The sequence below is a fragment of the Papaver somniferum genome, chromosome 5 (assembly GCF_003573695.1).
Source record: "Papaver somniferum cultivar HN1 chromosome 5, ASM357369v1, whole genome shotgun sequence".
Taxonomy (NCBI): Eukaryota; Viridiplantae; Streptophyta; class Magnoliopsida; order Ranunculales; family Papaveraceae; genus Papaver; species Papaver somniferum.
In genome coordinates this window covers 189719366-189734393 of record NC_039362.1, presented here as the reverse complement: position 1 = coordinate 189734393, position 15028 = coordinate 189719366, and the positions used below count along the sequence as shown (strand labels likewise).

Sequence of the window (15028 nt, the reverse complement as noted above, 5' to 3'; positions counted from 1 at the left end):
TCTAGTGGCGAGCCAAGATTGAGAGGGCATTTGCCCTCAGTTGCTTATGGTTGGGGCAAATTTAAGATGATGTTGGGAAAATAACATAGACAGGCTTTGAGAGCTTCTTGGAAAGTGGGGGCATTTGCCCCACTTACCCGTATTTGGCTCCACCAGAAGACTGTTGTAATGGTTTGGCAAATTAACCACTCCTTTGAAGGTGCACTCAGGCCCAGCCTCTGAGCAAGTCCAAATCAACTATTTTCAGACATAAAAAGTACTTGATATTGCAATAATCTTTTCATAATATAATCTTGTCGAATATACACAGGAAAGTCCCAAGTAAAAACCAAACACATTAGCATTGAATTTTGTTTTTCCTGGTTCCAATCACTTGGTGGATGCATCCACTACTTTAGAAGTCTTGGCACGTCGACTCGATTTTTTCGGTTCAATTCCTAACCATTGTTGAATGAGTTGAAAAACTGTTTCATCGCTTAATAATCCGCGATGAGTTGCCCTTACTCCTACTCTTTCAGTAGCTGAAAACCAATCACCCTGTATGAAATGGACAAGAAAAAAAAAGAGGCGGGGAATTAGATGAAAACTGAAAGAGGACTCGAGGAATGAAACGGACTGCATCTCGGAACAATTAGGCTTGCAGAAAATAATATCACCTTAGCTGATTCCAATGGGACAGTCCCGTCTCCATTCACGTACGAATACTGGGGCTGGAAAAGAAGCAGGGAAGTCAGGAAGAATCCAATTACACAAACATTTAGATGCGAAGTAGTAGACTGTAACACTGTTAGTACATCATGACTCACTTATCAAAAACAAATGAAAAAATGAAGAAGCAATAAATATGAATTTCTACGAGTTTTTAACTTCACAGTGTACTTACCATTGTGTTGCATATTTGGGGCATGTCCTCAATAGGTGAAGCTTCTGTCCCATAGCTGGATTGATGAAAAAGAAAAAATATTATCGTACCAAAGAGATGTTTCAGCATGGGATGCACAGGATTTACCAAGTGCAGCTGTGCATCCCAAAATAAGTGTGGATTCATAGGAATTTCAAGATTACAGCAAAAAAGGTCTACTAGTTGGCTTTAATGGTCTTAAGTATTCGCATCTATTTGGACCGACAGGGAAGAAAACTCATGGAGTTTGGGGTTATTTTTAAATTCTTCCCTTTTCTGCTCAGTTTTAGTCCTTGAATGAGTTCAACAGCCAATGAAGGTACAAGCACAGATACAAGTTTTTGCGATGCTTTATCTGCAAAGAACTATAGTTCATGGTTAAGATGGTATTTTGGGAACATACCGAACATCAAAAGGTGATTCGAATGACACTCCAAAAATGTTATAGAACTTGACACTAGCTGGTAGTTGAGCTTTATTGAGAATCTCCCGAGTCCCAGATGCCCATTTAAGAATAGATTTGTTAAACGGTAACGGGATTGATTTCCCACCGTAATTGAGCTGTATATGAAACCAATTGATGGAAACAGTTAAATCATGAGTAACATTTTCTAAACTACGCTGAATTTCAAGATCATTTTTTACTTCTTTGTGCTCATGGCATTAAGAAGTAGTACCATGTATAAGATCCTATGGACCTTCAATTTGGAAATTCGGAAAAGCAATAGCATATAATTAAGCTTGAGGAGGATACCTTATTATTTTTCAAAGCCTCTTCAAAGAGAGTAATGCTTTCTTTAGGGCCATGTGTCTCCAACTTTACTGAAGTTTCATTACTATGTGATTGCTTTCGCCAAACTTGAATTTGAGGTTGCTTTATCCACTTGAACTCTGGATTTGGCAACATCTCATAAATTGATGGGCACTCAACCAACTACGAATGGAACCATAAAATGTTAATGTTAGACTACATTCTTACACTCCCAAGTACTAAAGACACCAAACACTTAAGAATCTTGAGAACGAGAATTTACAGCATCAATAATGAGTAATAGAAGGTAAGTAATGTTCCTTGAGAATTACCAGTTAATGCATTGTCCACCTGGATATGAAAAAGTAGTTTTCAAAGCCTTCAAGGAACTGAAAACCCGTTAAAAGAATCTCATTGATACAAGGTGCACCTGGTAACCGTAAATTACAACAGTTAATCAGAAGCAATCTATTTAACACATAGTTCCTCTAAAATCAAGAGAAGGCACAAGAAAAAGGAAAGGAGAAGTATCCTGAAATGGGCAGGCTATGCAAATCCACTTGTTAACATACTTTTCGAATACCTGTAAGTTCATGTCAAAGAAAATATATTAAATTCTTTAAAGAGTGAATGATACAAGCAATTCTGGAAAGAGTTAAGAGAAAGCAAAAAAGGAGTATCTCACGTCGTGATAGAGTGAGAGGAAGCACGAAACAAGCAATCCGCCCATCGAGTGCGAAATTAGATTCACTTTTCTACCGCCTGAAGCTTTATAAGCATTCTCAAGTTTTGCGTTTAGACCTTCCATCCCTTCATCAATTCTGGAAAAATGAGAAGCAATCCAACGCTGAGAAATTAAAGGCTACATTACCGTGTGCAGGTTTAGGAAACTCTAGTCTAACGAGTGAGCAGCAAGGGCTGTGAAGAGAGAGTCACCTAAGTACCATAAAGTTAAATAATGAACTTCAACTAGTTGGCAGATAACTACCTGTTACTCTGTCGAAAGTCATAACCGTATCCAAACAATGTAGCTCCTTTTTTGTACCCACATTCAACAAGCATATTAATCATATTATGAAATTGATACATTTCTTCAACCTTTAAGCATCTCACAATCTGAAAAGCAAGAAGATAATACACAGTGAAGACAAAGTAAGCAAGTGCAGAAACATGCCATGCTTTGAAGTAAAAGAAGAGATGTTTTTTAGAAAGTTCTGAAAATGAGAAGACGTAAGCCAAATTAACAAGGCAGGTTTATTCCACCCTCCCTCCTTTTCATGTTCTAGTCCCACACGGCCGTGAAGCTTAATTTAAGACGACCCATAGGCTGATTTTCTTTGATCTCATAATGCAGATAAAAACCAGTACATCTAAGCTCGACTTCTAAATATGTACAATGATGTTAGTATTGGGTAGCCCTCCGAAGCTTGCACCTTTTAGGTGCACTACTGTGTCAATGTCACACACATTGTAAGGAACAAATATGCGTCAATGCTCTTAGACAGCGCAAATACTCAATGAAACACTGTTAACAAGCTACGGTTATACAAAAATAGTTAAAGCACAAGCTTACCGGTGAGGGATCCAAAATGTCAATCGCATAAAGTCCATAATCATCATCTGGTACTACAATTTCACAATTCTTACCCAATGACTCTGTATAACCTGCAACAAAACAATCCAAAATCCAATCAACATTCACCTCCAATACATATATGTAAAAAATCAATCAAGAAGAACATAAAGTGGTAGCAGTAGTAGTACCTGTTTTGGGGTTATAGATAGACAAAGCTTTCTTTCGCAACTCCCAATTAGCTAACAAAACTCTAACCCAGACTCTTATTTCACATCCAGTTCTTTTATCTTTCGAGTTTATAATTGAACCTCCCATTCCAGTTACTAATAGTACTGGATCAATACAATCATCATCATCATTATCAACAAATTATTTGTTTCCAAAACAATCAGAGAAACTCCAATCTCTAATCATCTTCGTCTTCACCACTCAATTCTTGACAAAATTGAGCCAAAATGAGAAAGTTAGTTGTTCTTGCTTGGATTTTATACTGATAGAATGTAACTTTTTGTATTGTAATGAGTAGGAAAGGGCCCATCCCTTGGGAACAAGTGAAAATTGCACCTGTATTAACAAAGGGTTTCTACCGAAAATTCAAACCAAGTATTCAATCAAGAAATTGAAATGAAAAGAAAGAAAAAAAAAGTTAGGCACAAACTTACGTTAGTAGAACTACCAGTAGAATGAGTTAGGGTAAAAGGGCAAACAACAAATTGCAAAAGCTGAGACCTTTTCAGCAACATCTTTGAATTTAAGGTAAGCAATTTCAGGTGTATCCAGAAAAGGAAGGACCTTTTTCAATGGTGAAGAGAAACCATCAAAAAAAAATCTGAGTTTTGTTTATGGGTTTTCAATTCTGTAAGTGCCGCCATTTTTTTTTCGTTTGTTTTCAGCTCTTTTCAGTGAACTCTGAAAAGGAGTTTTCTAGAGTGGAACTACAAAGGCGGATAGCGGAAACCGACAGTACAAATAACAGCTGGGATAGATACCATAATTGTTGTCTATGAGATGGTGGACCTGCATATACGGTCAACTGGTGGTGCTAGATTCAAAATATAAGATGATCTGGAAGGGGGCATTTGCCCTGTCTTACCCATGTTTGGGGCAAATTTTAAGATGATTTTTGGAAAATATATGCATAAACAGACTTTGGTAGCTAGTAATCATATTCTTGCTCCCTGATTCCTTGTTCTCAGCAAACACAGTCAATATACCATCTGCGTTAATATCAAAGGACACATTGATTCTAGGAACAAGGAGGAATCCCGTTTAACGTGAAGCTACCCAACAAGTTATTGTCAATAGTTCTAGCTCTCTCAGACTCTCACCCTCATACACCTTAACCAGTACACTAGTTTGTCCATCGGTGTTAGTAGAGTACATTCATGACATCTCCAACTGTCCGAACACCAAGAGAAAGCGGAGTGACGTCCAGCAGCACAAAGTTTTGCACCTTGTCCCTACTAGCATCACCACTCAGAATAGCAGCTTGCACTGCAGCACCGTACGCCACAGCCTCGTCAGGGTTGATGCCCTTGCAGAGCTCCTTCCCGTTAAAGAACTCCTGCAACAGAGATTGAACCTTTGGGATTCTGGTGGATCCACCTACGAGTACAATTTCGTCATGTCCATCTTAGCATCAGTCAAACATTGGACAACAGGATCCATACATTTCTTGAACAAATCCATGTTCAACTCTTCGAATTTAGCACGGGTTATGGAGGTATAGAAATCGAGACCTTCGTGCAAATAATCAATCTCACATGAAGTTTTCAGCCTCCTTAACGGTTGAACCAAGGTAAGCTTGGGCTGTTTCTCGCATCTTTGCGAGAACCATGGACGAGATTTCCTCAGCTGATAACGTTTTAGCCTTGCCCATGTAATTCACTTGTATCATTGGTCTCATGACTTTGAATGGCCATAGCTGCATATCACTCTGAACAGATGCATCATTGATTTTTCTACCAATCAAACGTTTCGCATCTATAAAAGGAAAACAAAAAAAATCAACGAACTATAAAAAAAAATATTAACAAACATGCATGATGATGAAAATCTTAGGTGTTAGTAGTATTCGTAGCAACTTGATTTAGAGCAGCATCACCGATAAAACGTTGATCATCTGTAAAAGCAACATAAGAATGTGTAGTACGATTTCCTTGGTCTTTAGGGATAATCTCAACTCGGCCGTTTTGCCATACTCCAACACATGAATATGTCGTTCCTAAATCAATCCCTATCGCTCTTCCTGATCCATAAACCATGGTAAAAAGATGATAATAGTTGATCGTTAGATTGGTGATCAGACACTTTAATTAAATCCAAAACTTCAATAAATAAAACGGAAACGAAAGAGTATTTATAGGAAATCATATGCAGCCATGCAGGTCCTAGGACTAGTCCTAGGCAGCCGATTGGCGGTGGGTTGGATGTCTTCTACAGTCCTACATGGGCTATATAGAACGGATACAGGAAACCGACAGCATAAATTAAAACTGAGATATCATGCATAATAGCTGTCTATGAGATGGGGGACAGCATACGAAGCCAAGATTGATGATTTCGAAGGGTGGACTGCAAACATAAGATTTTCTTATTCATCTTGTAACAATCTTCAGATTGGATTTCATAATGTATAATGTTGTTGAATTAATATATACAGGAAAGTTACAAGTAAGCATCAAACTCATTAGCATTGAATATTGTTCTTTCTTTTTCTGGTTCCAATTCACTTGGCTAATGCATCCACCACTTTAGAAGTCTTGGCACGCCGACTCGATTTTTTCGGTTCGATTCCTAACCATTGTTGAATGAGTTGAAAAACTGTTTCATCGCTTAATAATCCACGATGAGTTGCACTTAGTCCTACTCTTTCAGTAGCTGAAAACCAATCACCCTGTATGAAATTAATAGAGAAGAAAATTGATCAAAACGGAGACTCGTGGACTGCCTCTCAAAGCAATTAGATTCGCACAAATGAATATCACCTTAGCTGATTCCAATGGGACAGTCCCGTCTCCATTCACGTACGAATACTGGGGCTGGAAAAGAAACAGAAACATTTAGCATGCGGAGTAGTACAGTGCTAGTACAACTTCAACCACTTATCACACATAAATGAAGTTTTAAAACTGAGAACAAGAACAAACTATCACAATAAAACTGTCTATTGATAGTCGAAGAACCAACTAAGATGAATTTCTATGGTGTTTGTAACTTCAGTGTACTTACAATTGTGTGGCATATTTGGGGCATATCCTCAATAGGAGAAGTTTCTGTTCCATAGCTGCATTGATGAAAAAGAGAAAATATTATCACACCATAGAGATGTTTCAGTTTCAGAAGCATGAATTAAGGTAGTTCTGGTCGTTAATGAAATAAAGGGTTGGAGTTTCTGATAGGATGAAAGTCATGAGTTTACACTTGTGACTTGAAATCAAAGCAAATCATTTTCACGAGGGGGTGCCGTGAAAAAATTCATTTAAGGTGTACAGTATTTACCAAGTGCAGCTGTGTATCCCAAGATGGGTGTGGATTTATGGAATAAATACTTAGCATCCATTTGGGCAAAAAGGGAAGAAAACTGGAGGAGTTTGGTGGTTATGTTTTTTAGTTCTTCCCTTTTCTGCTCGGTTTTAGTCCTTGAATGAGTCAAACTGTCAAATGAAGGTACAAGTAGAAATACAAGTTTTTACCTGTGTTACAACGATACACCTAAAAAAAAAATTGCCGTATCGATACGTATTTACACGGATACGCGTACTAATACTCCCAATACTTCAAGATACAACTCAGTTAGAAAACTTTGACTAAATATCAGAAAATTTAGATATTTTACTAGATTCTATGAGAAATTTTAACTATAGTGACAAATTATTAGTTCCGAATCTGTCCACAGGTCTTGCTCTAGACTTTCTTCCTTTTTATCCAGACTTTTTTTTCTCTTCATTGAGGTTAATCATACAGATTATATTTTAATCATGCAAACATATGTATGTATTTTGTTAAGTTTCTATCTTATATATAATATTTTTATATTAAACTACTGATCAATATTGAGTATGTCGTATCGCTGTATTTTAGTTTTCAAGTTGGTGTATCATAGTAGCGTATTGGTATCTTGTATCCGATACAGGTTTTTACCATTTCGGCTGAAATGGTTTTCTTGCATACATACCGTACATCAAAAGGAGACTCGAATGACGCTCCAAAGATGTTATAGAACTTGACACCATCTGGTAGTTGAGCTTTGTTGAGAATTTCCCGAGTCTCAGATGCCCATTTAAGAATAGATTTGTTAAACGGTAATGGGATTGATTTCCCACCGTAATTGAGCTGTATATGAAACCAATTGATAGAAACAGTCAAGGCATGAGTGAGATTTTCTAAACTAAGCTGAATTTCAAGATCATTTTTTATTAGTTCTTTCTCATGGCATCGAGAAGCAATGATAATATCTACAAGATCCTGCGGACCTTCAATTTGAAAATTTGGAAAAGGAATACCATATATTTAAGCTTGAGGAGGATACCTCATTATCTTTCAAAGCCTCTTCAAACAGAGTAATGCTTTCTTGTGGGCCATATGTTTCCAACTTTACTGAAGTTTCATTATTTTCTGACTGCTTTCGCCAAACTTGAATTTGAGGCTGCTTTTTCCAGTTGAACTCTGGATTTGGCAACATCTCATAAATCGATGGGCACTCAACCAGCTACGAATGGAACCCACAAAAAGAATGTTAGAGTACAATCTTACAATCTCAAGTACTATAAACACCGAACATTTAAGAATCTTAACAAGATCAGGCTACACCAAACGAGAGAATATACAGCTTCAATTAATGAATAAAAGGTAAGTAGTGTTCCTTGAGAATTACCAGTTGATGCATTGACCACCTGGATACGAAAAAATAGCTTTCAAAGCCTTCAAGGAACTGCAAACCCGTTAAAAGAGTATCATTGATACATCCAGGTGCGCCTGGTAACCGTAGACTACAACCGTTAATCAGAAGCAATCTACTTAAAATCCAGAAAAGGCACTGGGAAAGGAAAAGGAAGTACCCTGAAATGGGCAGGCTATGCAAATCCACTTGTTAACATACTTTTCGAATACCTGTAAGTTCATGTCAAAGAAAATATTTGAAATTCCTTAAAGAATGTATTATACTACCTGAGAAAAGAGTTAAGAGAAAGCAGAAGAGAGTGTCTCACATCGTGATAGAGTGAGAGGAAGCACGAAACAAGTAATCCACCCATTGAGTGCGAAATTATATTCACTTTTCTACCCCCTGAAGCTTTGTAAGCAGTCACAAGTTTTGCTTTTAGACCTTCCATCCCTTTATCAATTCTGGAAACATGAGAAGCAATCCAAAGCTCGGATTGTCAAGGCTACTTTTCCATATGCAAGTTTAAGAAACTCCAATCTGACGAGTTAGTAGCAAGGGGTCTGAATAGAGTCACCTAAGAACCATAGAGAGAAATAATGAACTTTAACCAGTTGACAGATCATTACCTATTACTCTGTCGAAAGTCATAACCGTATCCAAACAATGTAGTTCCTTTCTTATGGCCACATTTAACAAGCATATCTAGAGCTGCACATGGACCGGTTCGGACCGGGTTTTTGGTGGAACCGGTACCTGTACACGGAGTTGACCGGTTCCTCAATTTGTGTACCTGTACCTGTACCTGTACCTGGACTTGTACCTGTACTGGTAAGACCGGTCCGGTTCCAGACCGGTACCGGGTTTTTTACCCAAATTTTGAAACACAAAGGCTAACAACAAACTAACTTAACATATAAAGTTCAACATTACAACTTAAGTTCAAAATAACGAAGGTACCTGTACCTGTACCTGTACCAGGACCAGGACCAGGACCAGTACCTGTACCTGTACCTGGAGTTGAAGATGAGACTAAACCTAAAAGGGACGGCTAGGATGTAATATCTTAAAAGATATCAATGGCTCTAATTTACCGGGTTTTTCGGTTCGGTACAGACCGGGAATAGCCCAGAACCGGTACCTGTACCGGTCTATACCGGGTATCAACATTCAGAACCGGTACATGTACCGGTAACTCCGGGTCCGGATCGGTTCGAGTCCGGGTCTTTCGGGTCCGGGTCGGTACAGGTAAATCGGACCGGGTCCGGATCGGTTCGAGTCCGGGTCTTTCATATCATGATATTGATACACTTCTTCCATCTTTAAGCATTTCATAACCTGAAAAGCAAGAAGATAATACACAATGAAGACGGATCAAGTAAATGCAGAAACATGTCATGCTTTAAAGTATAAGAAGAGATGTTATTTACAAATTCACCCTAAGAACAAACTCGCTATGTAAAATTCATAAGTCAAAGGTGTACAAGATATCGATAAACCCTTTTTCTTAATAGATCTCTAATTATGCCGAAAATGATAAGACGTCTGCCAAGTCAATTGTGCCACTGTCACACACCACAAATGAACAAGGCACCGTCACGGCCACACCACACACATTCTCAAACTCTCCATGAAGCTCATTTTTGAGATGACCCATGGGCTGATTTTCGTTGATCTCATAATGCAGAGAAACTAGTGTATGAAAGCTCGGGCTTCTAAACAATGATGTAGCAGTAACAGGAATTATAAATGTAGATATCCCTCCAAAGCTTCCAGCTTTTAGGTGCACTAACACATTGCAAATAACAAATTTAACTGAACAAATAGGCGTGATGAGGACGATAGCTCCTACCTACTGGAATAATCTTAACTAGGGTATGAATTATACAAACAAAAGAAAAAGCACAAGCTTACCACAGACGGGTCCAAAATGTCAATTGCATAAAGTCCATAATCATCATCTGGTACAACAATTTCACTATTCTTATCCAATGACTCTGTATAACCTGAAACACAACAACAACAACCCGATCCAATTCAATCCAAACCCAGTTCACATTCATCTTCAAAGCACTAAACAAAAATCACTCAAACAAAAAAAAAAAAAAAAAACCTAAAATCTCCCATTCCAAAGCCATAATACCACTACCCATGATTGTAATCTACTATCAAGAAGAACATATTAAAGTACCTGTTTTGGGGTTATAAATAGACCAAGCTCTCTTCTGAAACTCCCAATTAGCTAATAAAACTCTAACCCAAACTCTAATTTCATTTCCTGATTTTTTATCTTTTGAGTTCATGATTGAACCTCCAATCCCAGATACTAATAGCACTGGATCAATACCATCACCATCATCATTATCAACAGATTCTTTGTTCCCAAAACAATCTGAAAAGCTCCAATCTCTGATCATCTTCTTCTTCTTCTTCTTCACCACTCAATTCTTGAGAATGAGATGACAAAATTGAGTCAAAACTCAAAAGAGATATCTAGTTCATCCAAGAAAAATATTTTAAGTAGTTTGGAATTTGTAGAGTTACACGTGGGGAAATGTCATTGTTAGGATTTTGTACTGACAGTATGTCACTTTGTGTATTGTAATGAGAAGGATTGTGGCCTACTTTGAAATGATCACGGTCAGGATGTTTTTGAAATGATTTTGTTTCTAGAATACTCCGCTTGTTTAGTTAGGAATTTTGGTGTGTGGTTTTAGATGGATGTAGGTTGTATTTATGATGGGATGGGAAGGAGGGAATCATGTTTGAGGTGGTTGATTGAATTTATGGGTGATGATTCCACGTGGCTAGGAATTAAGTAAGAGTTTATCCGATTACGAGAAAGTGACCATTGATTGAAATAGATGCTTGGAGTATTTTACGCAAATGATATATATCCCGATTGGTATATGGTATCTTTACAGTTACTAGTATAACACGCATGCCCGATGCGCCTGCCTTTCCGCATCTGCCTTTTCGTTTGCTCCGTAATTTTTTTTTCGTATAGTAGTCAACGATCAATGTCAAGCGGTAAAATTCATTTTATATCATTGATGTTATCATCTATTAGTTCACTGATTAAGTTCAACTATCCATGTGTCAAACATACTTAATGGCGTCATATAATGATAATACACATGCTTAGGATGAATTGAAATTTGTGGAGAAACATGACCTTAAATGATTCCTCCATCACGGGATTCGGAACCAACAAATGATTCAAACCAAATGAGAACAAAACTGAAGGGCCAGGAGTTGCATCCCATTTACACCCAAATGTGGGATAGAATAATAAACCAATGATCTTTGGATTAAAATGCTATGATATAAATCAGTTGAAGAAATTGAAAAAAAAATTCAAACTGGGCCTAAAATGCAAATCATTTATTAAGAAAAGAAAATTCAAACTCCATAAGAAAAGATAATAAGAAATGATAAGCAAATCATCATTTTTAAAGAAAAAGTAAATCAAGTTGACATAAACTTGTGTTAGAAATGTGTGGAAAATTATATACAGAGGTGGGGATGTGCAGAACAACAAAAGGTTGATCTGGTTTAGTTCAGTTCATACAAAGTAACTGGTTGGAGGGAAGGACATCACATGACATTAACTTATCGACACTCCAATATAAAGCCTGTATTTTGAAAGAGACGTGAACCATTAGTCAGATCACCAGCTCTCAGTGATCCTTGCTAGCTAACCTAGTCCATCAATTAAAATCGTTCTCCAATTGTGACCCTAGAAGCTGGGGCAGTGCACGATTGTAGGATATGTAAAGTTTGTCATGACTGATAAGAAATATAAGTAATTGGTGCTTCAGAAGAGAGCATTCTAGGGCATCTCCACAACAAACCTTTAAGCAGATGTCTGCAATAAGTACGTATAAGTGGGGAAATAAGGAATGGATTTGTAGAATGGGCATAATAACAGAAAATAGAAAACCATCTGAATATAAATAAGCTTCATGCCTCACTCACCAGAACATGTTGATGCTTCCTTCCCATCTTTATTCGCATGTCTACCTCGTATTATCCGCAAATAATAAGCATCACGTCGTTTTTTAAGAATCTCTTCTCTTTCCGCTTCACTCAATTGTTTAGCCTTTTGTGAAATACGGCGATTGTGTAACTGAAGATCTCTTTTTACCTTCCATTACCACCGATTCTTGCTTCAGCTGAAACCTAAAAGTAAATTAAAATTATCAAAACGATAAAATTTGAAACTTAAGCCTTGGAATTTAATCAAGGTTTAGCTGGTACTCACTCATGTTTTCATGTCCTTGCAACCTTGGTTCTGTAAATCTTATCCAGTGATCATTATTACGAATTGAAGCCGATGTCAACTCAGGTTAGAGAATGTCTGAAAAAATGGATGATATAAATGTTATGGTCTTGTCTTTTGAAACATTTCAGACATAATTAGATTCAAAAGAACCTATCTGAGAGGATTAGAGCAGACTTCTATAGAAGATAAATTACCAAAAAAAAGAGAGGAAACTAAACAGATTTCTAAGACATACTAAACTCCCAATACATGGTATTGAGTGGCTCTGAGTGACAGACTAAGATACAACGTGTAGAGACACCCATAGAATAACACATACAACTACTACAACTAGGGGTAGATGGGATAATTTTTTTGGGAATCCTAAACTGCACTAACAAAATTGAGATTTTATGATAAAATTTGTAAACCCAAAACTGGGTATACTGATTCTTATACATGCATTATGATGTTTTCATCTACTTATCTGAATAAGTAATTAAATCGGACTTACCTGAAGAACTCTGATTTGGGGAGTATGTCGAATCCTGTCAATTTAGGGTTGATGGAGATTGAAATTGGGGAAGATTGGAATTCTGGAATTTGAGTTCCCAACTGCAATCGACAGATGGGGTTTCTTAAACGAACCTTTGATATGTTCAGTTGTAGATCAATGTGGAGTGTTGATTTCGTAAACTGCTACTTCTTCTCTACTGCTACTTCCATTACAGACTTCTTCTCTTCTGCTGATCCATATTCGGTGAATGTACAACTATATTCTTCTCTAGATCGACGGAGAGTATGTGGATCTGTGAATTACCTAAATCGAAACTCCAATCAATATTCTGTAAAATCAGTGGAGTCGATTAGAGCATCCACACTGGGCGAGTATAACCAAAAATTTCGGATGAGATCGTAACACAGTGGGACGGAGTAAAGATCAAATCCCAACCAAAGATCAAATTCCAGACCAAATATGGTCGCGACCAAATCCCAAATTCTAATATAGTCGGGCGTAAATTTAAAGTACGCTTGTTGCTGGGCGTAAATTTAAAGTACGCTTGTTAACGGGCGTAGATTTAAGTTACGCCCGATGAAATTTTAATTAAATAAAAAAAAAAAGAATGAGACGGACTTTTAAAGTCCGCCTGATGAAAGTTACAAAGAATGGGGCGGACTTTTAAAGTCCGCCTGATGAAATTTTAATGGGGCGGACTTTTAAAGTCCGCCTGATGAAATTTTACAAAAAAAAAAAATGGGGCGGCCTTTTAAAGTCCGCCTGATGAAATTTTAATCATGTACCGTTGCGTTACAACACGGACTAAACTCAAATTTTGGTCTTTTTTTTGATCTTTGATCTTTGGTTTTGATCGCACCACTGCAGTTGCTCTTAGGGAAGAAAGGTTAGGGGAAAAACTGATAGAAAACACGATTGAGATTCCATAGATTTTGTTTTGGTTTTGAATTATTACGCTCGCTTGTACCCCTCATTGTGACTGATATCTACGGAAAAGCGGGCGTTAAAAAAAACACGGAAGGGTGATTTGGTAAATTCCTGTAGGACGTGTGAAAAATGCCTCTTTTCTTCTCTTTTTTTATATTAATAAGATAATTTGAATTTCGTAGGTATGGCACTATTTTACGCAAATGATATATGTCCCGATTGGTTATCCCCACTGGTAGTTCCGACGGAGACAATCGGTGGGGAAATGACATATATCTCGATTGGTTATCCAGACTAATAATTCAGACTGAGACGATCAGGGACTCATTTTGCTCGCAGATATCTCAATACTAAGAATATTACCCTTCTGGTTATTAGATGTCCAGTCGGGATTTTCCTCGAAAAAATCACTTGGTCGATGTGACAGTTCTCCTATTTGTATTCAAAAAGATACACTCGTTTCATGTGGGATATTTGGGACTGATCCAATGACATACGATCAACTAATTCATTGAAGGATTAATTTGGCTAATAGGAAGGGATTAAAACTATAGCGTGCCAAATAAGAATAAAAGTAAGTTTAAAGAGTTTTTAATAAAATCATATTGTGTATTTACAAACCTTTGAAACCCGGTTGGCAATTGAGGGAAAGTTATACTCACTTTCTCCCATCTACTACATCTTCCCATGCTCTAAAACCCATGATATAACTGAAGGATGGTGAGGATTAATTCTAAATCTCGCTCACGCGTATGGTAGTATAATTACTATTATCGCTAATTTTATAAAAGTGTACTATCACTTTTTCATTCCTGTTTTGCAGAAATGAAGAGAGTATTATCTTTTTCTTGCCAAAAACACGCGCACATGATATCTTGCTTCTAATGTCGTACATACCCGGAAAACCAAAATAAATTATCTTTGTAACTATTTTTATTTTTTATTATTTTTTGGAATAAATTTTACAAAGAAAAATAAACAAAATCAGTAGATCATGGAGAGCCCAGACTGGATAAATTTAAGAGACAAAGACAGGAAAACAGATAGTAAGTTCGAGGAGCCTAACATTCAAATAATATATCCCAACCTAAAATCCAAAAACCAAAGGTAGTTACAGTTTATTCGCTAATGAAATGCTTATAACCATGAGAAGACTGTAGCTTTGATGTTACATGCTAGTTGACAAAGATTCTGATTTTTTTAATGAAAA

General features: G+C 37.2%; 1 protein-coding gene and 2 pseudogenes across 1 annotated transcript; all 3 read right to left on the bottom strand.

Moving 5' to 3' along the window:
* Window positions 1–260: 260 nt before the first annotated feature.
* Window positions 261–3642, bottom strand: LOC113280364 (annotated as a pseudogene).
* A 15-nt stretch (window positions 3643–3657) lies between these two features.
* LOC113280363 lies at window positions 3658–5492 on the bottom strand (annotated as a pseudogene).
* Window positions 5493–5798: 306 nt separating this feature from the next.
* LOC113284031 (phospholipase A(1) LCAT3-like) lies at window positions 5799–13242 on the bottom strand. The gene is made up of 15 exons (XM_026533420.1): window positions 12889–13242; window positions 12375–12470; window positions 12089–12292; window positions 10302–10557; window positions 10025–10116; window positions 9400–9448; window positions 8740–8818; window positions 8439–8574; window positions 8289–8340; window positions 8105–8205; window positions 7760–7939; window positions 7406–7563; window positions 6460–6514; window positions 6216–6269; window positions 5799–6124 (listed from the first exon to the last, which is right to left on the bottom strand). The coding sequence occupies exons 4-15, from the start codon at window positions 10525–10527 to the stop codon at window positions 5957–5959; spliced, it is 1350 nt and encodes a 449-aa protein (XP_026389205.1). The 5' UTR covers window positions 10528–10557; window positions 12089–12292; window positions 12375–12470; window positions 12889–13242; the 3' UTR covers window positions 5799–5956.
* Between the last annotated feature and the right edge of the window lie 1786 nt (window positions 13243–15028).

Excerpts from the sequence above, each read along its gene's own strand:
- LOC113284031 (XM_026533420.1), bottom strand. The coding sequence starts at position 10,527 with ATGATCAGAGATTGGAGCTTTTCAGATTGTTTTGGGAACAAAGAATCT. Across the intron at positions 7,940-8,104 it reads GGTGGTCAATGCATCAACTG|CTGGTTGAGTGCCCATCGAT; the intron begins GTAATTCTCAAG and ends TTCCATTCGTAG. Across the intron at positions 6,270-6,459 it reads CCCAAATATGCCACACAATT|CCCCAGTATTCGTACGTGAA; the intron begins GTAAGTACACTG and ends TTTCTTTTCCAG.